Below are 20878 nucleotides of genomic sequence, written 5' to 3'. Positions count from 1 at the left end.
GCTCTTACTGAGACTCTGAGAGTCGAACTTGTAACATTAGGGTTATCAAGTCAATAGCTCGACCAACTCGATTAGGGTTGTTCCCAAACTATTTTTTTGTTACCATCATGATTGACCACCCACCCTACATTAAAAATGGAATCTACTTATTAATCAAAGTATTGCTAAACCAATGAGAGCATTGATGAGATTATGTGAATCTCTTCCCTTTTAACTAGAGTTCAATATTAGTCTCCGTAAAGAACAATGCTATTTTTTCTGCATATTTTTAAGGCTAGACGTGTAAAGAGTAATGCTATTCTTCAGACATAATTTGACCACATTAAGCATTTCTTCATTATTTTAACAAGATATTTTCTTGTATTTTAAGGAGATCTATGTTGCTAAAGACCTTGTGATTTGGTGGCACTCGATGTCCTGGTTAACACTCTCACATGAATGATGGGAGTGGGTTCGAGCCTGAGTGGCTGTTGACTCTTTGTGCAGAAAAAAAAAAAAAGAAAAAGAAAAAAGAGATCCATGTTAAGAAGGATGTTTAATGCATATATATACATTCTAATTTTAGTTTTTTAAAAATATTTAATTAAGGAAGTTATTGAAAAAGTATCTAATACAGTTACTTGCATTATATATTTTTGAATGCAAGAAAAATATTTAATTAAGGAAGTTATTGAGAAAGTATCTAATACAGTTACTTGCATTATATATTTTTGAATGCAAGTAACTGTATTAAATACTTTCTCAACCTTTTGAAACACAAAGAGTTAATATCATCTCCACTGAGACTCGACCTCATGACCTGTCATATAGGAATTACTACATGTTATTTGAGCACAATATGCTTGGCAGAATGAGAATATATAACATCGTTCGAAAAGTATATAATAAGAATTCAAATTTAACTTGTCATTTAAGACAATCCTAACTCTTTTGGCATGTAAAGTGTGATTACTTGGAGCATTATACTGGATTAGTTTACTATTAAAATAAAAAGAAAAAATCAGAATATCATGCACTATAAAGTCATAAAGATTTCTCTTGTGACACACTCAAAATGGAAATTGGAAGGATATATATAATATTATTTGCTCAAGGAAGAACATACAAGAAAGTTTGTAAGTGAAGAGCAAGAATGCGAGAGTAACGCCGTAACATGGGCGCGTGATCTAACGTACCTAGTATTGCGATCCGGATTATAAATAAAAATAATCTATAATGTGAAGCACGTGACAGGAAGCAGCGACAGCTCATTGGTTGAATGCCACATATTCACATAGCAAATGTGTAACTTCTGAGATATGATGGAACATATATTATTAGGGAAAAATTTTGCTTTTAGTTCATGATTTATATTTAGATTATAGATTTAATCTATAAATTATTACTCTTTATATAATTTTTTTCCTTTAGTTATGTTAAATGTGGCATTTTTAATCTATTATTTATAGATTTTGTTACATTAATAATTTATTTTGAATTTCTAAATTATTAAAGGATATGTTGGACATTTTGTAAATTTTTTCAAAATCCCTCAATGAATCTTCAAATATATGTTATTCTTAGCACAAAACCCTCATCTTGATTGAGGAGAAATTTGAGAAGTAAAAACGACACCAAGAAGATTACTTAAGATTAAAGATACATCGAATTGTAAATTTTTCTTTTTGTTGGATGTAAATTACTCTTTTTTTTAAATAATAAATTACTCTTTTTGATATCTTATTGAGTTAATATCTTAATAAGTAATATATGAAATTTAGTTATTTTAATATGTTTTTTTTAGTACTACTGACTCTGTTACAATGTAGTATATCTGTTCATTAGTTATTTTAATATGTTAATTGATTGTGTGAATGCAGAAGGCCATCCGGACCGAGAGATTTGTCAGGCTTCATGTCAAATATAACATCTTTAATTTCCTCATTGGAGAATTTTTCTCATAAGGTCGGCTAGCATTCTGAATATGGTCAATTTTTGTTTTCAGATTGTCCAAAACATAATGAATATCTCCATTATCCTCATAATACAAAATTTGAAAATAATTAACCATGAGACTATTTAGTTCATTATCTCTTTCAGTTTAGTCTCTATTGCCATTCATTAATCTCATAATATGGTTGTTCATAGGACTTCTTCGCACTGAGTTGTGGAAGAACGTTGTGTTCTAAGAGCAGGGCCCACCATCTAACACTCTCTACAAATCATTCTCATGAAAAAAGTATAAGGTGAGAAGAGGCTTGACGAGATTTCTTTCACCATCATACCTCTTCCCGGTCTCCATACTGAAGCCATTTTCGTACCTCATAATAAATGCACTCAACCAACCAACTTTAATGGTAGCCATAAATGTGAAGGGAAAGAAAAAGGTTGAAACACTACAAAAGCTTGTTAATTTGAATAATAGGGAGAACTTGTTAACTTGAACAAAATGGAGAAGTTGTTAACTTGAAGGAGAGAAATTGCATTAACACAAACCTTTTGCATTATTATTGCTAAAGGCTAACGTCATATGTGTATTGAAATGCACTCTTTAAAAAAAAATAAAATTTGCAACACAATTTTATACACGATGAGTAAGGTGGGAAAATGGTGAAAGTTTTGCGGATAAGAAGTCTCCTCTCCTTATCGATGGTAAAAGTATGATTTCAATCAAATTAGGTGCTATCGTCTTCATTCCCTGATTCTCCAATCGTCCACGTGGCAGCTTGGAACAGCGAGTAGAAATGATTACAAACGCGAGCGTGTGCAGATAACGGCGTACACTAGGAAATAAGCCGGGCCACAGACTCCGGGCATCTCTCCCCTCCCTCCTTTTTCCTCCTTTAAATGCCCAAAGCCTCCCCTCTACCACCGTGAAATCCAGAAAAATATCGCCATTTTTGTATAGAGAAAAGGGAGAAACTGAAAGCCGAGGAAGGAGAAGAGAAGAGAGTGCGAATTTCAGCGGAAATGGCAGGGAGAGTAGATCTGGACGGGAATCCGATAAAGCCGATTAAGATATGTATGATTGGCGCCGGAGGGTTCATAGGGTCCCACCTCTGCGAGAAGCTGATGGCGGAGACGCAGCACACGGTTCTCGCGGTGGACGTGTACAATGACAAGATCAAGCACCTCCTCGAGCCCGCCTCCTCCCACCCCTGGGCCGATCGCATCCAGTTTCACCGCCTCAACATCAAGAACGACTCTCGCCTTGAAGGCCTCATCAAGATGGCAGATCTGGTAATTTCTCTCACTTTTACTGGACTGCTGCTCTTTTAGTTGTACATATTCTCTTCATTATCCGCATTCCGTTATCTGCATTTCCACGTTGCGGCTGCGTTTGAAGCACCTGAATTTTGCGTAGATTTTAATTTTTAGATTGGCGTTGCATGGCGTTCTTTCGAGTACTGCCTTTCATTTCTCACCTTCGCCTCCTAAAATTTCTTTAACAATTTTATTTACATTTTAGAGAGTATTCGTATTGATTTTTCATGTTAATGGACCTCGTTTCGCTTACGATGTAGTTTGTGGAAATGAGATCTAATTGTGTATAATGAGATTATTGAGAAAACTTGTCTCAATTATCGTAACGTGATAAAGTTATTGTTAAGTTATGTTATTTTAAATTGTTCTGTTGCTAACTGTGTTAGATATTTGTCTGCTTTGCTCTGATTTTTGGCTATTCTTTACGTCTCCAAGGTGATTAATGTAATTTGGTATTGACATTTTAATATCGTGTTGTAGACCATAAATCTTGCTGCGATCTGCACTCCTGCTGATTACAACACCCGTCCTCTTGACACAATTTACAGCAATTTCATTGATGCTCTGCCTGTGGTATGTTTATTTCTAATTTCAACAGTGTTATTGATTCTAGTTGAAATTGACTGTTCTAATCTGGTTGTTCCCTATAAAGAAGATTGGTTTTACTATTTTTGTTGGATTAGAAGGCCTTGACATTGATGTGGATTTCTGACTTCAGGTCAAGTACTGTTCAGAGAATAGCAAGCGTCTTATTCACTTTTCTACCTGTGAAGTTTATGGAAAAACCATAGGCTGCTTCTTACCCAAAGATAGTCCGTTGCGGCAGGTGAGCTTTCAGTGTCTGGTGTCTTCTGTATTTTATTACATTTTTTAATTTTGAATGACTAAGTAGAGACTGGATCTGATTTGATATTTTCCTTTCTGGAATGATTGTGTTGTGGAATCCTTTTTGACTTTGGACTGATCGTGTCTTTGATGCGTGCCTGTAATTTCAGAGTGTTGAGTTACTCTTACCATAGACTTGCAGACTTGCTTTTTAACTCTTATAAATGAATAGTTTTAATTGAAGTGAGAGTTAGCCTACAACAATTGGGTGGTATTGGTTGGAAATATTTGCTAGGTAAATAATGGAATTTCAGCTTAATGTTAAATTTATCTCTATTACATTTTACACATTTGAGAAGTTTAAAAACAAACTGGAGTTGTATAATGATCTATGGTTTCATGGGAGAAGAGAGATTTCAAAAATAGTGTGAGTTGTAATCTCTTTTATGTTTCTCTTGTGACACTTTATGACTCTTGTTCTGGTTATGATTGATGTCCAAAAGTTCTGTACTCAAAGTCCATGAGATAAAGTGGTAACTGATGCTTTAAACTTATGTCATTGGTTCACAGTTTTTGATATTATACATTTTTGGAATATACCTCCTGCAGTTTTACTGCCTTTGCTTTTGAAGTGTTGGTTGACTACCAGAAAATTTTCACTCTTCACTTCTCAAAATGCCTCAGCGTTTTAAATGGCATGCTTAGACTAAACTTGGGCATGTTCTAAATCATTTGTGCCATGTCTATTAGGATCCTGCGTACTATGTTCTTAAGGAAGATGAATCTCCTTGCATTTTTGGTCCCATTGAGAAGCAGAGGTGGTCCTATGCATGTGCAAAGCAATTGATTGAGAGATTGGTCTATGGTGTGTGAACTTTCTACTCTGGATCTAACTGGTATAGGAAATTTGAATATCTCTTCAGCATTTCTCACTTCCTGGTGTTTTTTTTTTAACAGCTGAGGGTGCTGAGAATGGTCTAGAATTCACCATTGTGAGACCCTTCAACTGGATTGGTCCTAGGATGGATTTTATTCCTGGTATTGATGGTCCCAGTGAGGGTGTTCCAAGAGTTTTGGCATGCTTCAGTAATGTATGTATGATGTCTTTTATATACTGTATTATTTTTGGTACATATGAGGGTGGTGAGATTTGCACCCAAATCTATTGCTTGGAAGTAGATTTAGCTCACCATTAATCAAACTGCAAACCCTGTGATGTCTTACAAATATGTATTAGTGGTTATCCTTTTGGTATCTAATATCTTTTATTATTTGTTCTCCTCTTTGCTCAGAACCTTTTGAGACGTGAACCATTGAAGCTTGTTGATGGAGGTCAATCTCAGAGAACCTTTGTATATATCAAGGATGCCATTGAAGCTGTTGTTTTGATGATTGTGGGTCTAACATCCTCATGCTTTCTGTTTTGCTTGCTTTTTTTTTTTTTTAACACATGTTTTAGCTGATTACTTATTTTATTTTCCTCAGGAAAATCCTTCAAGGGCAAATGGCCATATTTTTAATGTGGGCAATCCTAACAATGAAGTTACTGTCAGGCAGCTTGCTGAAATGATGACGAAGGTGAGATGAATGAATTTGGGGCACACTGTAACAGAATGCTTATGCTTTGCAAAGTTTTCTTAGCTTGTTACTTTGCATTGACTCAGGTATATTCGAAGGTCAGTGGGGAAGCTGCAATTGACAGTCCAACCTTAGATGTAAGCTCTAAAGAATTCTATGGTGAGGGGTATGATGATAGTGACAAGAGAATTCCAGACATGACAATAATCAACAAGCAACTCGGTATTCATTCTTTTTCCCATATTCTGTTAAATAAATACACTAGGAGATTTGAGAATATAATCTGACAGTTGTGTGTGTAATGAGCAGGCTGGAATCCTAAGACATCGTTATGGGACTTGCTTGAATCCACACTCACATACCAACATAGAACATATGCTGAGGCTATCAAGAAGGCAATTTCAAAGCCAACTGCAAGTTGAAGGGCATTTAAAGATGTTAAGTAAACCTATGTTGTCCAGATGATATACGGAGTAGAATTTTTTCTTCTGTGGGTTTTCCAATCTTACAATAGCTTGCTTGCAGTTGTAAGCAACCATGTATCAATGTCTTTAGACAATAGATTTAGTTCAGAATTGTGTCTAGTATGCTACTAGAGCTTTAGCTACTTTTTCACTGAAAGCATACTGTTCTTTTGTTGTCATAATATTGTCATTGCTGCTGCTCATACTGAGGAGGGAGGAGCATGTTGTACCATTTTGTTTTGTGGTTTTACGTAATGGATCAAGTTTGAAGTAATCTTCCAGCAGTTTTACGTAATGGATTGTTTCGATGATGGCCAAGTTAGTTGTTGGAAAGATTTGTACGCTATTCTTGGAAACTACTGCATTCTTTCCCAAGCTATCTAAAATAACGGGATTTGATAAATTAGATATGGTATTTATAATGGCGTTAATAGCCAAAAACAAACCTGAAACTTAACAAAAATACACGCCCGGTGGGACTCGAACCCACAATCGCCTGATTAGAAGTCAGGCGCCTTATCCATTAGGCCACGAGCGCTTGTTGATAGTAATTTGTTTTTATTTATATTATCTTTTCTCACATTTGGTTTACCTACGTATTTAAAGGATTTATAATTTGAAAATCAATGATACACCTCAAAGAGTATAATGTAAAATATGAGCACACGTAATATAAATTTTTAAAAATTGCTAATTTCATTAAGTTGATTTTTTTTGTTTTTTGTTTTCAAATTTTCATTGTTTAATTTAAAAATGGAGAGAATAGGGAGGAGGAGGTAGTGAAAAGAGAAGATAAAAAGGCAGATTGTCCCTTTTGCTAGTTTTCCAAAGGGCAGTTGAGGCGTAAATGAATTTTACTATTTACTCAGCTGCTTGCTTTCTATTTGGATGACAAAATAACGATGTTTTTCAATTTTGTTGAAAAAACATTAGTGAATTTGTCTCTATTATTTTATTTTTTATGAAAATGCGAATTATTTTCATATTCTACAATTTTAATTTATCTTCATATTATATATTAAAGGGTCACACTTGTGTGAGACCATCTCACGGATCCTTATTCGTGATACGGGTCGGGTCGGGTCAAAACACCATGCAAATGTCATACTTATATGTGCAAATCTCACACTTATATGTTCAAATATAACACTAATAAAAAATACAATTTTTGTTACTTATAAGAGAAAAAGTAATACATTTTTCATAATAAGTAATGTTGACAAGTGCCTCTCACTTATAAAGGCAAATATAATAACTTTTGAGGAAAAATGTAATACTTTTAAATCGAAATGTAAAAGTATTGTATTTTCCCTTAAAAGTATTACATTTACCCTAAAAATTTTATTCCTGATTAGTATTACATTTGAACATATACGTATGGCATTTGTGCATATAAGTGTTCCATTTGCATCTTGATCCGACCCGACCCGACTCATGGTGAGACGGTCTCACACAAGTTTTTGCCTATATTAAATATATTATAAGGTTAAATACATACGGAGTATATTAATTAAAGATCTCAAACTTATTACATTAAGCCACACAAATGAAAATTAGTTAATTACACAACAGGATGCAAAGTGGATCACTATCATATTACTATGAACGAATATGTATATTGATTCTTAGAAAAATATAAATTTATTTTTGGTATACTATTTAAAATAAACTTATAATACACAAAAAATAAATATGTATCAATGATCCAAGATATAATTTGTCTCATTTGAAAGATCGTATCACTCTAGTTCATGGCAAATTATTCTGTGAATCTAAATCTAAAATATATAATTTATGTACTGAATGTTTACAATTAAATACTCACAATTTACATACTGAATATTTATAATTTGAACGGTGAACTATAGACTCGAGTCCATAGTATAGGTATTGCTAATTCATTATGCCCATCAAATTTTTAACTTTCTAATAAAAGACAACTCCAAAAAGTTCACTTTTTGTTTAGAAGTTATCAGCCCAGCACCCACTTCCAGCCTTGCATTTACCATACAGCAAATTATTTCGCCACAGGAACATCCTTAATGAACCCTTAAATAAATACAAATATGAAAGCTGAGACTGTTAAAATTTTAATAGTAAAATGTTACAAATATATATAACAAAATGATGTCGAAATTAGACCAATAAGAAAGTCGTCTTCCTCCACTGGCCGACGGCTGCTCCAATTTTTCTCAGTCCACCTTTCTCTCTCTCTCTCTCTAGATCACAATACACTTTCTCTATTCCCTCCTCTTCTCTCTCTCTCTCTCTATCCATACAGATACATACGCGCGTTTTTACACTGGGAGACGAATTGACAGTAGCGCATTTTTTATGTGGGTTTGGAGGCTCGATCTTTGAAGGGAAGACCTGTGTGGAAACGTTGGATCGAGAAGAAATTGGGAGCCGCCTCTGAGCTGGATCGGATCTGAGCGTCCGGGGGAGATGGCGTTGTCTGGCATGAGGGGTCTGTCGGTGTTCATAAGCGACATTCGCAATTGCCAGAACAAAGAGCAGGAGCGTCTCCGCGTCGACAAGGAGCTCGGGAATATCCGTACTCGATTCAAGAACGAAAAGGTACGCCTCGCCTCACTCGCGCCTAAAATATTTTACTTCGCTCCAATATATGCTCTGGAGTACGATTGTTTTCCCTTGCGTTGCGATTTTGCTTTTTTTGTCAAGTGCATTTCACTTTTGAATCTGACCTTGAAAAGGTCCAGCTGAAGCATCACTATTCCATGGTGTTTTCAAATGGAATTTGGTGAATATTGTTTGAACTTCATTTTTGTGGACAGGTCTAATTACTAATTAGGCTATTAGTTCGAAAGCTCTGAGGAGATAGTTTCCTAGAGAATAATGCTGAATTTAGGAGAAATAATAAGCTTGGTATAATTAGGTTATATGCTTACGAGCTTAGAAATGAGAGTACAAGTTAAGGAGGTGTAATTTCAGAAAAGAATGTATTTCAAAGCTGATTAATAGTTTTTGTTAAGAGCAGCAATTGAACCACATTTTGTTGGGGTGATCTCCTGATTATGGGATTACAATTACATAATTTTATTTTATTGAATTAACTGCACAAAACAATCCTTCTTGTTAAGCCAAGACTAGATAGCAGTATAAATTTCCATTTGACCCGAGTTTGCTTGTGGTTTGTCAGACTATATGCTTCAACTGAGTTTGCCAATCTAATGTGATTGGGAGTAAGTTATGAAGTGATAACCATAGTGTGTGCAATGAAATGATTCTTGTGAAGAGCATTTTACGATTGCATTAGGTTTTGTAATCTATGATACTGCTCTAATTCAGACCTATGTGAAACGAAATTTGATCTACCTGAACACTGAGGGTGGTTCGTTGCTGGAAAGGTTGCCACTCTTTGTTTTTGGAAGCTCACACTTAACTCAATAATAATGAATCATGTGCTTGACTTTCTTACTGTCATGGAGAGGGCAAATTAACTGCAGACTTGTCTAGAACAACACAGCCTTTCAGGTTAATGTTTAGTCTCTGGAAGAGATATATTTGTGACTCAAGTAACATATGAAAGGTGGCTTATTGTTGTTGAGAAACTTTCTTCCCTTGGCCTTATAATGGATATCTTGAAGGCTTTACGAAGATTTTGTTAGGTTGCTTACATTTCCTCTAGTATCAGAAGTTTTGTCTGCTTGAATGCTTGATGAGGCATATTCCTCTAAGGACTTCTTAATTTGTTAAGATCTGAGACAAATAAAATATAATGACCTATCTGCCCTGTTATTCTCATATTTGGTTAGAATTGAGGTCATCAACAAACTGATCAGCTTCCATTGCCTAAAGAGTAGTAAATTGAACAGAATTTCTATGTTTGGATATCTGTCAAATCAGAATACAGTCTATTTTTCAAAAACAAGGACAGATAGTGAAATGATGATAAATCAATGCATTCTTTTTGTGAGCTCTGCATTTCCTTTAATAAAGTGTGGGACCCAATGTATTCTTTCTGTAAACTCTGCATGTTGCCTCATATAGTAAGTGTGAGTGACAACTGACAAGGTTTATTTTATTGGAAGATATACAACTATAAGTGGTTCTATCTTTGGTCTATTTTCTTTTACTTCATATGCAAACATTTTGATAGACTATGAAGTATGAACTATTGGTTATGCATTTTGCATATAAATGTATTGACAAAATCAAGATAAAGAATTTAATTTAGTTACTGAGCATTTGCTATTTTGAATTTTGCTCTTCATCTGTTAGGTGCTTGTTTTTGTTTTATTATGTAGTGACTTTGCTTCTCCCGTTTTATATTTATTTCTTTTAACAGGGTTTGACACCTTATGAGAAAAAGAAATATGTTTGGAAAATGCTTTACATATTTATGCTTGGTTATGATGTGGATTTTGGTCATATGGAAGCTGTTTCTCTAATATCTGCTCCGAAGTATCCTGAGAAGCAGGTAATGTGCTTATTATTCTTGTATTTCTATAATTTTGTGCTTCATTCAGTATACACACACAGACACGCAGAGGATGGAAGTATTTTCTTCCAATGAAAACATTTTCAATTCCTTGAGCACAAGGAGTTTGAATTCTAGGGGAAAGGGGAATTCCTATTTTAGGAACTGGGATTCAGTGAAATTAAAGATCAAGCAAATGAAGAATGGCAATTCCTCTGGAATTGACCAAAAATGTAATTGCTAATTTGCTATAGTATTTTGTGAACAATGAGCTGCTATAGTTATACCAAGAGCACCACATGGGACTTGTGCTCCTTTTTCATTGGTTGATTTATTTTAATAAGGTACATAAATAATATCTATTATGAGCAAACATGATGAACGTCCTAATTTACCTCAAGACGTGGATGGGGTTGAATTAGGGTATTGAAAATTTGTACAAATCCTATGTTATTATAAACCTTAAGTTCAATTTTATGCAACTCTAGATGGTCAAGAAGAATTGCAGGCTTGTATTCAAGAAAGGAACAAATAAATTCAAGTTCTTTGATTTAGAAATTTGATCAATTAAGATGTTATGTGAATCAAAACATAATAGTATTGGTGTATCAACAAATTAATGCAATATTGAATATAGATAATGGATATACATATGTGTCTGTGTGCATGGAGTGTACAGACATGCGCACAGTGTTTTCTATTTTTAGATGCTATTGTTTTCTTAATGAGTTCAGTAATGAGAATACTTATGCTTGATTAATTGCTTTAACTTTTTTCAGGTTGGTTACATAGTCACATCATGTTTGCTCAATGAGAATCACGACTTCTTGCGATTAGCAATTAATACTGTGCGGAATGACATAATTGGACGCAATGAGACATTTCAGTGTCTAGCACTAACATTGGTATGATCATTGGTCCACTTGCAGTTCCAAATTCTTATCTACTAAAATCAATTCAACTCAACTAAGCTTACTCCCAATCTGCTTGTGGTCATGGTTCTGTTTTCTATTCTGTTTTGTTAAGGTACAAGTTTTTATAGATTATTATCTTTGTGCACAATTTCAATTGCTGTATATTCTGTGTAGGTTGGAAACATAGGTGGAAGAGAGTTTGCTGAGTCTCTGGCACCTGATGTCCAAAGGCTGCTGGTAAGAGGATATATGTTTTAGCATTTTCTTAGAATTAGAGTATCACAAAGGATGTGCTTGACTGTTCAATTTCTGCTCAGATTTCAAGTAGTTGCCGGCCACTTGTAAGGAAGAAAGCTGGATTGTGTCTCCTACGCCTATTTAGAAAAAATCCTGATGTTGTGAATGTAGATGGATGGTCAGTATGATTATGCTTTCATATAGTTTATTTATGGAATTACTCAACTTTTATTTCAGTTGATTGTAGTTTTTCTTGTACTGCAGGTCAGATCGAATGGCACAACTATTGGATGAACGCGATTTGGGTGTCTTAACGTCATCCATGAGTCTACTGGTTGCTTTAGTATCAAATAACCATGAAGCATATTGGAATTGTCTTCCAAAGTGCGTTAAGATATTGGAAAGACTTGCCAGGAATCAAGATGTTCCTCAAGAATATACTTATTATGGAATTCCATCTCCTTGGCTTCAGGTCTTGTCTACATTTTTCTCTGTGATTAGAAGTGCCAGTAATCTAAACTCTAATTAATTACTAAAAACTGAATTTGTCATCCATGCACCTTATTGAAGTACATGAGGCCTGTTTAGATTTAAAGTTTACAGTTTCCATTTTCAGTTTTCTAGTATTTAAAGTTATAATTTTCCATGGGAAAACCAGAAAACATGTTCAAATTTAATTATTTTAATATTTTCCTATTTATGAAATATGGAGTTAAGATTCTGTGGTGAATGATATTCGAGATAGATTAAAAATTTCGCATATTGGTGTGAATTGTTTGCTTTCAATTTAGATTGTAACATGGTCCACCACTATTTTGACATTTGAAACTTCTAGCGTCTAAAAGTCATTATAAAACCAATTCAAAGATGAAGTTTGGATTTTAGATTGTTGTATTTTGTGTTGAGTTTCGTAAAGTCATATATTGTTATAAATTTTGTATTGTTTGAATAATTTGAGTCACATTTATAGTTTAGATTGCCATATCCAAATTTGGTTGTGACATGACACAGAATTATCTCAAATTAAATGTCACTATGAAAATTTACTCTATAAAGTAAAAAATTTATTTTTGGTTATATAAATTTCAAGTCAAATTTCAAATTCAATATTTGAGTTTTGTGTCATCCAAATAACATGCGCCTGACCCTTTATAGTGGATGGTGTGTGGTGAGCGATAATAATCAGTTTTGGTGGTTGATGAAAGCATACTTTCGATGGCTAGTGGTACTGATTGTGGTAATAAATGAAAGTTGGATAATTGTGTTAGGGTGGTATTAACGGTGTTGTGGGTGGAAGTGGGCTGTGATAATAATGGTGATAATGATGTTGCTTTCGTAATGGAGAGAGATAGCTGGTGATAATTGTGAGTGATGGTTAATGTGTTTTTGAATTTAGAAAATTTATGGAAAAATTATTTCCATTTACTGTAGAAAATTTGGTGAACATCTTCTTGGTGTTCCCCAACCTTCTTTTTTAAGATAGATGGAAACAATGGGGTTGTTTACTAACTTGGAAAAATAGAGGATTTTCCAAAAAAATAGAGAAATGAAAGAGTGGAAGAATGGAAAATGGAAAGTTTGTTTACTAAAATCATCTTTCCAATTACCTAACTCCTCTCCATTCTTCCACTTTGTATACACTTTTGGAGAAAGGAAATTTGGATCTCTCCAAATGGAGATATGGCAAAAACACGCGTCTACAGTACCACATACGGGAGGTCCACGGTTTGAAACCTAAGCTGTGCTTTTTATTTCTTCACCCTTTTTCTGAGAATTGCACACACGTCACACCTCCCTCTACTACTACTATTATTATTATTATTATTATTATTATTATATATCTTTAACCTTTTTCCTTTAATTACTACTCCGTATTATTTACTTATTATTATTTTTTGAAAACATATTTATTATTATTATTATTATTATTATATATCTTTACCCTTTTTCCTTTAATTACTACTCCGTATTATTTACTTATTATTATTTTTTGAAAACCTACTTATTATTATTATTATTATTAGTTAAATATTTGTGTGAGACGGTCTCACTGGTCTCAATCTGTGAGACGAGTTGGATCTTTGATTAATGAATCGAATATTTGACCTTATTATTCAAAGATCTTATCTGTCTAACATATTGAGACTCGTGAAACGGTCTCACACAAGTTTTTGTCTTATTATTATTATTAATATTAATTATGATTATGATTATTATTATATACCTTTATCGTTTTTTCCTTTAATTACTATTATTATTATTATTATTATTATTAATTTTTATTCAAACTATGTACTAAAATGATTGAAATATTTGTAATTTATTTTGTAATATGTTTTATCGACTTTTGTTACCTTTTGCACATTTAGTATTAGTGTACTGAAATTTTTATTTAAAAATTAAATGTGTAAAATGAAATCAGAAAATTGGAGAATGGAAAACTGGAGAAATGGAGAAGGAAAACTGGAGAAATGGAGAAATAGAAAACTGGAAACAGAAAAACAGAAAAATGAAGTAAACGACCCCAATGTGTTTCGTTTTCTACCTTCCAATTTAGAAAACAATACATTTTGAGTAGAAGATTCCTCAATTTGCCATTTCCTGTTTCAGTTAAAAAAAAACTGGAGAATTTTCAAGCACTGAATAGGGGCCCATGGATGTGACACTTCAACTGTTAACTCTGCTTAGGAATCAATTTGACATACTGATAAAAAAGAACAATGAGCATGGTTGAGGCGGGCATAGAGGAGATTTTTTACTATTGATAGGGAATATAATATACTGAGCTTAATCTGATCAATAACATTAAGCATCCTACTTATTGTTTTATGTTATGCAGGTGAAGACAATGAGAGCTCTTCAATACTTTCCGACTATAGAAGATCCAAACACTCGGAGATCATTGTTTGAGGTCCAGTCTCCTTCACCTTAGCACAAAAACAAGGAAATATATTTTGTTAATGGTAAACCATTTGTGGGATTCTTTTAATTGGGTTTCTTGATCATTGATTAGGTTTTACAACGGATACTAATGGGAACTGATGTTGTGAAGAATGTGAACAAGAACAATGCCTCACATGCAGTTCTCTTTGAAGCTCTTGCTCTTGTAAGTTCACTAGAAAGATGGAGAAGCATTGCTGTTTGAAATGTAATTAGTTGATATTTTCCTGATCTAATTGTTGTCTAGATTTTCTTTTTATTTTAATTTTGTATTTGGTTTTAATAGGAAGTACACAGCTTGCTGTTGTCTTGATTACGAGTTACGACAAAGTCATTTCTTTTCACATTTAGATCAATTTCTTCACACTCAAAACAAGTTTCTACATTTTCCTTCATTCCTTGATTTAAATAAATGCAATGGTGCCTACAGTAATTGCTTTGCCCTTATTCTGCTATCTCTTTAACTACATATTAACATATTATTTATTTCTACATCAATTGAATACTGGCTGACCACTATTTGACATATTTTTCCAGCATCTACTTATTTCACATATGTTCAGATCCTTATTTGGTGTTCAACGAATTCTTGAACTTCTGTTAATTTTTGCTACAGTGCTCTTGCTAAAACTGTGTGCGATTTCTATTTATTTATGTTTCCCTGTTTTCAGCTATCACCTTCAAAGTCACTTTCATGTCTCACTTAGTCACTGTGTTCTGATTGCTATGATGCAGGTCATGCATCTGGATGCAGAAAAAGAAATGATGTCTCAATGTGTTGCATTGCTTGGAAAATTTATTGCTGTTCGTGAACCAAATATTCGATATCTTGGTTTGGTAAGCCATATATGTTTGTTTATCAGCTTGCTCACTTCTTACCATTAACTTTTATAGGCCTCTTTTTCATCTTCCCCCTTTCAGAATTTTGTTGTCCCTATTTCTGTCTTATTGCTTGTACATCATAGTTTGAATAACTGATTCTGCAAAAACTAATTTCTAATGGTTATTTCTCATTTACAGGAAAATATGACTCGGATGCTCATGGTTACAGATGTACAGGACATTATCAAAAGACACCAACCACAGATTATTACATCACTGAAGGATCCTGATATCAGGTTAAGTGCTTTTTCTTCACCTCCCCTTGCTTGAGCCATAGATCTCTCATTGTTTGTTGGAGACATTAGTCAATGGCCAATTTCAAAAGTCCATGGCAGAACTTGAAACTAGATAAAATCTAAGACATAAATACGGAGTAATAAATTTGGCTGTCAGATGCAATTATCTGATAGATATGTCAAGAAACTCCATATAGACATATCTTAATCATTACAACATACTACTCTTTTCCTTGTGTTTTCACATATGCACTTGAAACTTCCAAAGTTATGATAAACTTTAGTTATTTACTTTCTGTTGTTTTCTGGTCTTGATGATAAATTAATCCAAACAGTATTAGAAGACGTGCTCTTGATTTGCTATATGGAATGTGCGATGTTTCTAATGCAAAGGACATAGTTGAAGAATTATTACAGGTAAAAGTCACTGGGTCATTCTTGATCCGTGTTCAATTTTCCTTGACAAGCTTTTCTTGTAATGTTGTCTATTAAAATCTTGTTGAAATTTCCCTATAATGTTGAAAAAACTGCTACTGACTTTTATTAATTCTCAGTATCTCAGTACAGCAGAGTTTGCAATGCGCGAGGAGCTGTCACTAAAGATTGCAATTCTTGCAGAGAAGTTTGCCCCTGATTTGTCATGGTAAGTATATGGTGGTATTTTATTTATTTGTTTGTACACTGATTTCTTGTTTTGTTTTGTTTTTTTTGTTTTGTTTGTTTGTTTGTTTTTTTTTGTTTTGTTTTGTTTTTGTTTTTGTTTGTTTGTTTGTTTGCTTGTTTTTTTTGTTTTTTTTTGTTTGTTTTTTTTGACATGGTTGTGTCATAGTACAAATTCCTCAATGTGGATGAATATTGTGTCTTATCATTAGATTAGTCACCTTTTTATTTTATGTGAAGGTAACTAAACTTACAAAATGTTCTTTATGAAGTGTTCTGTTTATTTAAGGGCATTATTCTTTCAGCTAAGATCCAGATTTAGATAAAATTTCTTTGAAAAGATAGTCTCTGTCTTCATACACAATACAGTAAAGTTATCTCCCACCCTCTCTGTGGTGGGTTTATTGGCAGGTATGTTGATGTGATCCTTCAATTGATTGACAAGGCTGGAGAGTTTGTCAGTGATGACATATGGTTCCGTGTTGTGCAGTTTGTTACAAACAATGAGGATCTACAGGTAACTAATACCTGATCTCGTCCATACAGATAAATCTTTTTGCTTCTTCTAAACAATTGCTCAAGTAACTTCATTCTTTTTCCCCCCTTATATTAGCCTTATGCAGCTTTGAAAGCAAAAGAGTATCTTGATAAGCCTGCTATTCACGAGACAATGGTCAGGGTATGTTTATCTGCCTTTACACTTAATGATTTTTGAAATGTATTGTACTCTATCAGAGCATTGCTTGCCAATTTAAGAATGTTGATGTGGTAGGTGGTCTCTATAGTAAGATTAACAATATAGACTTAAACACCTTGCTGGCATTTTAATTTGGATCATTGAAGTATGATTTGAATTTATATAATGTAACAGGTGAGTGCATACGTCCTTGGAGAGTACAGTCATCTTCTGTCAAGACGGCCTGGGTGTAGTCCAAAGGAAATCTTTAGTGTGATACATGAGAAGCTTCCTGCTGTTTCGTAAGTTTTGGCCTTTGATATTGTCTTCCCATTGATAGCCATTAGCTCATATATAAGTTAAATAAATTGAGATTGTTCAGGACTTCAACAATTCCTATTCTCCTTTCAACATATGCTAAGATTTTGATGCACACCCAACCAGCAGATCCAGAGCTACAGAATCAAATTTGGGCAATCTTCAGAAAGTAAGAATTGTACTTTGTCCAGCATATTCATTCTCTTGCTGATATATTAAAAGACCATTAAGTTACTTGATAAAGTGCATGTTTTCAGATATGAAAGCTGCATTGATGTTGAAATACAGCAACGGGCTGTAGAATACTTTGAGCTGAGTAAAAAAGGTGCAGTTATGATGGATGTATTAGCTGAAATGCCAAAGTTCCCTGAACGACAGGTATGCATAATTGCTTTCACACTGACCTGGCTCTTTATATGATTTATCCACTTATTAGGAAAAATGACTGCTCCTGCATGGTTCACGTTTGCAATATTTAAATATTAATTGTTTTATTCTTTAACCCTATGAGCAAGTATTAATTTTATTTCTGAATTCAGTCTGCGCTGATAAAAAAGGCTGAGGACTCTGAGGCTGATACTGCTGAGCAAAGCGCTATCAAGTTGCGTGCACAGCAGCAACAGCCTTCTAATGCACTGGTAGTGACTGACCAACGGCCAGCTAATGGAAGTCCACCTGTTAGCCAGCTAGGTCTTGTAAAAATTCCAAGCGTGAGCAATGTAAGGTTTCCCCAACTAGATTTTTATATAGACTATAAGATTGATTTCAGCATCTGTCTATTTGGTAACAATTAGATATTTAGCATGAACAGGACCATAACTCAGTAGACCAAGGGATTACACAGGCAAATGGGACTTTGACTGTAGTTGATCCTCAACCCCCTTCAGCGCCTTCTCCTGATCTTCTTGGAGATCTTTTAGGTACTCTGGCTATTGAAGGCCATCCTGGTGATGTCCAAGGTGAGAAGCATTTGGTCTCTGGTGTTAAAGGTGATTCAAATGTGGAGGAGGCTTTAGCACTTGCACCAGTTGAAGAGCAGACAAATACTGTGCAGGTACTCTTGACTACTTGTATATTCTAAAGTCCTTCAGCTAGAGACGACTAATTGTATAATTACTACTGATTTCTACTCTTCAGTAGCTGAAAAATGTTTAGCCCCTGCCCTTTGTGAATTAGGTTCTTATGGTTTTGCCAATTTAATGCTTTCGACAGCCATTGCGACTGATGTAGCTAACCTAAACTTGTAAGCGACAGGATTTTGACTTGTATACTATAAATTACTTTTGTGTTGCTGCACAAGTTAGAGACCTTAAAATGGACACATTAGCTTCAAATCCTTCAATGTCATTACTAGAACTTAATTGTTTTTCTTCCAAGTGTGTACTGTGCTTGGGATCACTATGTTGTGATCTGGTGCTCAAGGCTGTAAACATTTTTTAAATGAAAACATAAAATTGCATTCTTCTTTAGAAAAGTTTAAGCATCCCTTGGTGTCTAAGCTGCTGAAGGCCGGAAAGACAATTATTTCATCTTTGGTTTCTAGAAGCATCTAATGATTCAATGTCCAGAAGAGTGCTTGCTACCTATTATGATCCATTGTGCATCTAAGTGTCTTGTTTGATCTTTACAGCCAATTGGAAATATCACAGAAAGGTTTCAAGCTTTATGTCTCAAGGATAGTGGTGTATTATATGAAGATCCTTATATTCAGGTAAAGAATCGGTCTGTAGTGCATTTTTAACTGTTAAATGTGAACTTAAGCTAATCTATATATATTTGCTTATTTATTTCTAGATTGGTATAAAAGCTGAGTGGCGAGTGCATCAGGGACGGCTTGTCCTCTTTTTGGGGAACAAGAATACTTCTCCACTCACATCAGTTCAAGCTATAATATTGCCTCCATCACATCTAAAAATGGAACTGTCATTAGTACCAGAGACTATTCCTCCACGTGCACAGGTTATATTGCTGATTCTACTTTTTGTCACAAGTGGAACTTGTGATAACTTTCTTCTTTTATTTGATCCATGTTTTTTTTTTTTTTTTTTTGAATGATGATCCATGTTTGTTAAATTTTACTTGTATCTCAAGATTGAAATAAACTTCACCAGGTTCAATGTCCACTTGAAGTGGTCAACCTCCGTCCAAGCAGGGATGTAGCTGTTCTTGATTTCTCTTACAAGTTTGGGACACATATGGTATCATCAGTTATCAACTTTTATTTTTATTTTTATTTTTTTAAATTAAAATCTGTTGCAACAAAGGCAATAACTAAAGAATGGACAGAAAATGCCTTATTTCATGGCTAACCATGTATTCCTGCACATTGAAAGGTCAATGTTAAACTTCGGCTTCCAGCTGTCTTGAATAAGTTTCTTCAGCCTATACCTGTTTCCGCCGAAGAATTTTTTCCACAATGGAGATCACTATCTGGACCACCATTGAAGCTCCAAGAAGTGGTTTGTGCTTTTAAAATACCGTTGCATGCTTAAGATAAGAATCGTCTATACACAGTATCAGGAAATGTATAAATCTAACCTTGTTTAGCTATGATATTGATCAGGTTAGAGGTGTAAGACCAATGTTACTTGCGGAAATGGCAAACTTATTTAACAGTTTCCGATTGATGGTTTGTCCGGGTCTTGTAAGTGACCTACACTTCTTTTTCTGAGTCTCAATTTATTTATTCCATATTTATTTATTTATTATTATTAATCTTGATGTCCTTAATTAACTTGAAATTTGCACTTTAATTTCTTAATAATGCAGGATCCTAATACAAATAATTTGGTTGCTAGCACAACTTTTTATTCAGAGAGTACAAGAGCCATGTTGTGTTTGGTAAGCATATACAGAAGTCCCAGTTTGAATTCCCTCAATAGATCGAAAATATAAATGATCACTTCACTGAAGGACACCGACTTTGTCCATTTCCATTAAGCACTCACTCAAAATACTCACTTCTACACATGTTTAGGCTTTTGGTTATGGGTTCTGAGTTCTGAGTTTATCGTGTGTGTTTATATTAAATAGATTCATCTACAACTATGATCTAATATCATTGCAATACACAGATACGAATAGAAACAGATCCAGCAGATAGAACTCAGTTGCGCATGACAGTTGCTTCTGGGGATCCTACGCTAACTTTTGAGTATGTCAAATATAATTTGGGTGTTTTTGCTTTCAGAACATTATGAAAGATTGATCAGCTTAATCATCTGTCATATAGGTTGAAGGAGTATATTAAGGAACAATTAGTTGCCCTTCCTACGGCAGCTGCCAGGCCTGCCACACAAGTGCCTCCTCCGCAACCTCAGCCAGCTAGCCAACCTACGTCAGAATCAGATCCCGGTGCTTTGCTTGCCGGTTTGCTCTAAGTCTATCATTCTCATTGAAGTCGTGGTACAACCAACAATACTTTGTAAAATTTGTTTATACGTCAAGCCCACACCATGCATGTA

The 20878-nt window shown here is 34.3% G+C and overlaps 2 protein-coding genes and 1 non-coding gene across 4 annotated transcripts; 2 read left to right on the top strand and 1 right to left on the bottom strand.

Moving 5' to 3' along the window:
- The first annotated feature begins 2831 nt into the window (after nt 1-2831).
- On the top strand, nt 2832-6421 carry LOC116005340 (UDP-D-apiose/UDP-D-xylose synthase 2-like). The gene is made up of 9 exons (XM_031245622.1): nt 2832-3219; nt 3724-3816; nt 3962-4069; nt 4819-4933; nt 5026-5159; nt 5361-5462; nt 5554-5646; nt 5733-5868; nt 5956-6421. The coding sequence occupies exons 1-9, from the start codon at nt 2950-2952 to the stop codon at nt 6066-6068; spliced, it is 1164 nt and encodes a 387-aa protein (XP_031101482.1). The 5' UTR covers nt 2832-2949; the 3' UTR covers nt 6069-6421.
- A 154-nt stretch (nt 6422-6575) lies between these two features.
- On the bottom strand, nt 6576-6648 carry TRNAR-UCU. The gene has a single exon. It is a non-coding gene; the product is annotated as a tRNA-Arg (tRNA).
- Nucleotides 6649-8262: 1614 nt separating this feature from the next.
- LOC116004518 (AP-2 complex subunit alpha-1-like) lies at nt 8263-20794 on the top strand. Of its 2 annotated transcripts, none has more exons than XM_031244597.1 (27): nt 8263-8687; nt 10420-10551; nt 11331-11456; nt 11640-11702; nt 11783-11880; nt 11967-12174; nt 14542-14613; nt 14716-14808; nt 15378-15479; nt 15663-15760; nt 16096-16177; nt 16315-16403; nt 16832-16937; nt 17034-17099; nt 17292-17398; nt 17479-17583; nt 17672-17792; nt 17954-18133; nt 18226-18468; nt 19045-19125; nt 19209-19373; nt 19526-19612; nt 19748-19873; nt 19978-20058; nt 20184-20255; nt 20489-20568; nt 20647-20794. In XM_031244597.1, the coding sequence occupies exons 1-27, from the start codon at nt 8556-8558 to the stop codon at nt 20792-20794; spliced, it is 3063 nt and encodes a 1020-aa protein (XP_031100457.1). In that variant the 5' UTR covers nt 8263-8555. The 2 variants fall into 2 exon arrangements, with proteins under 2 accessions (XP_031100457.1, XP_031100456.1); XM_031244596.1 differs by having other exon boundaries at nt 18217-18468.
- Nucleotides 20795-20878: the final 84 nt, after the last annotated feature.

This window comes from Ipomoea triloba, chromosome 14 (genome assembly GCF_003576645.1).
Source record: "Ipomoea triloba cultivar NCNSP0323 chromosome 14, ASM357664v1".
NCBI classification, from domain to species: Eukaryota; Viridiplantae; Streptophyta; class Magnoliopsida; order Solanales; family Convolvulaceae; genus Ipomoea; species Ipomoea triloba.
The sequence above is the reverse complement of the archived record's forward strand: the minus strand, read 5'-3'. Positions and strand labels throughout refer to the sequence as shown.

Excerpts from the sequence above, each read along its gene's own strand:
- LOC116005340 (XM_031245622.1), top strand. The coding sequence starts at position 2,950 with ATGGCAGGGAGAGTAGATCTGGACGGGAATCCGATAAAGCCGATTAAG. Across the intron at positions 4,070-4,818 it reads AAGATAGTCCGTTGCGGCAG|GATCCTGCGTACTATGTTCT; the intron begins GTGAGCTTTCAG and ends CATGTCTATTAG. Across the intron at positions 5,160-5,360 it reads TTTTGGCATGCTTCAGTAAT|AACCTTTTGAGACGTGAACC; the intron begins GTATGTATGATG and ends CTCTTTGCTCAG.
- LOC116004518 (XM_031244596.1), top strand. The coding sequence starts at position 8,556 with ATGGCGTTGTCTGGCATGAGGGGTCTGTCGGTGTTCATAAGCGACATT. Across the intron at positions 14,809-15,377 it reads TCTTTGAAGCTCTTGCTCTT|GTCATGCATCTGGATGCAGA; the intron begins GTAAGTTCACTA and ends GCTATGATGCAG. Across the intron at positions 17,584-17,671 it reads ATTTGGGCAATCTTCAGAAA|ATATGAAAGCTGCATTGATG; the intron begins GTAAGAATTGTA and ends GCATGTTTTCAG.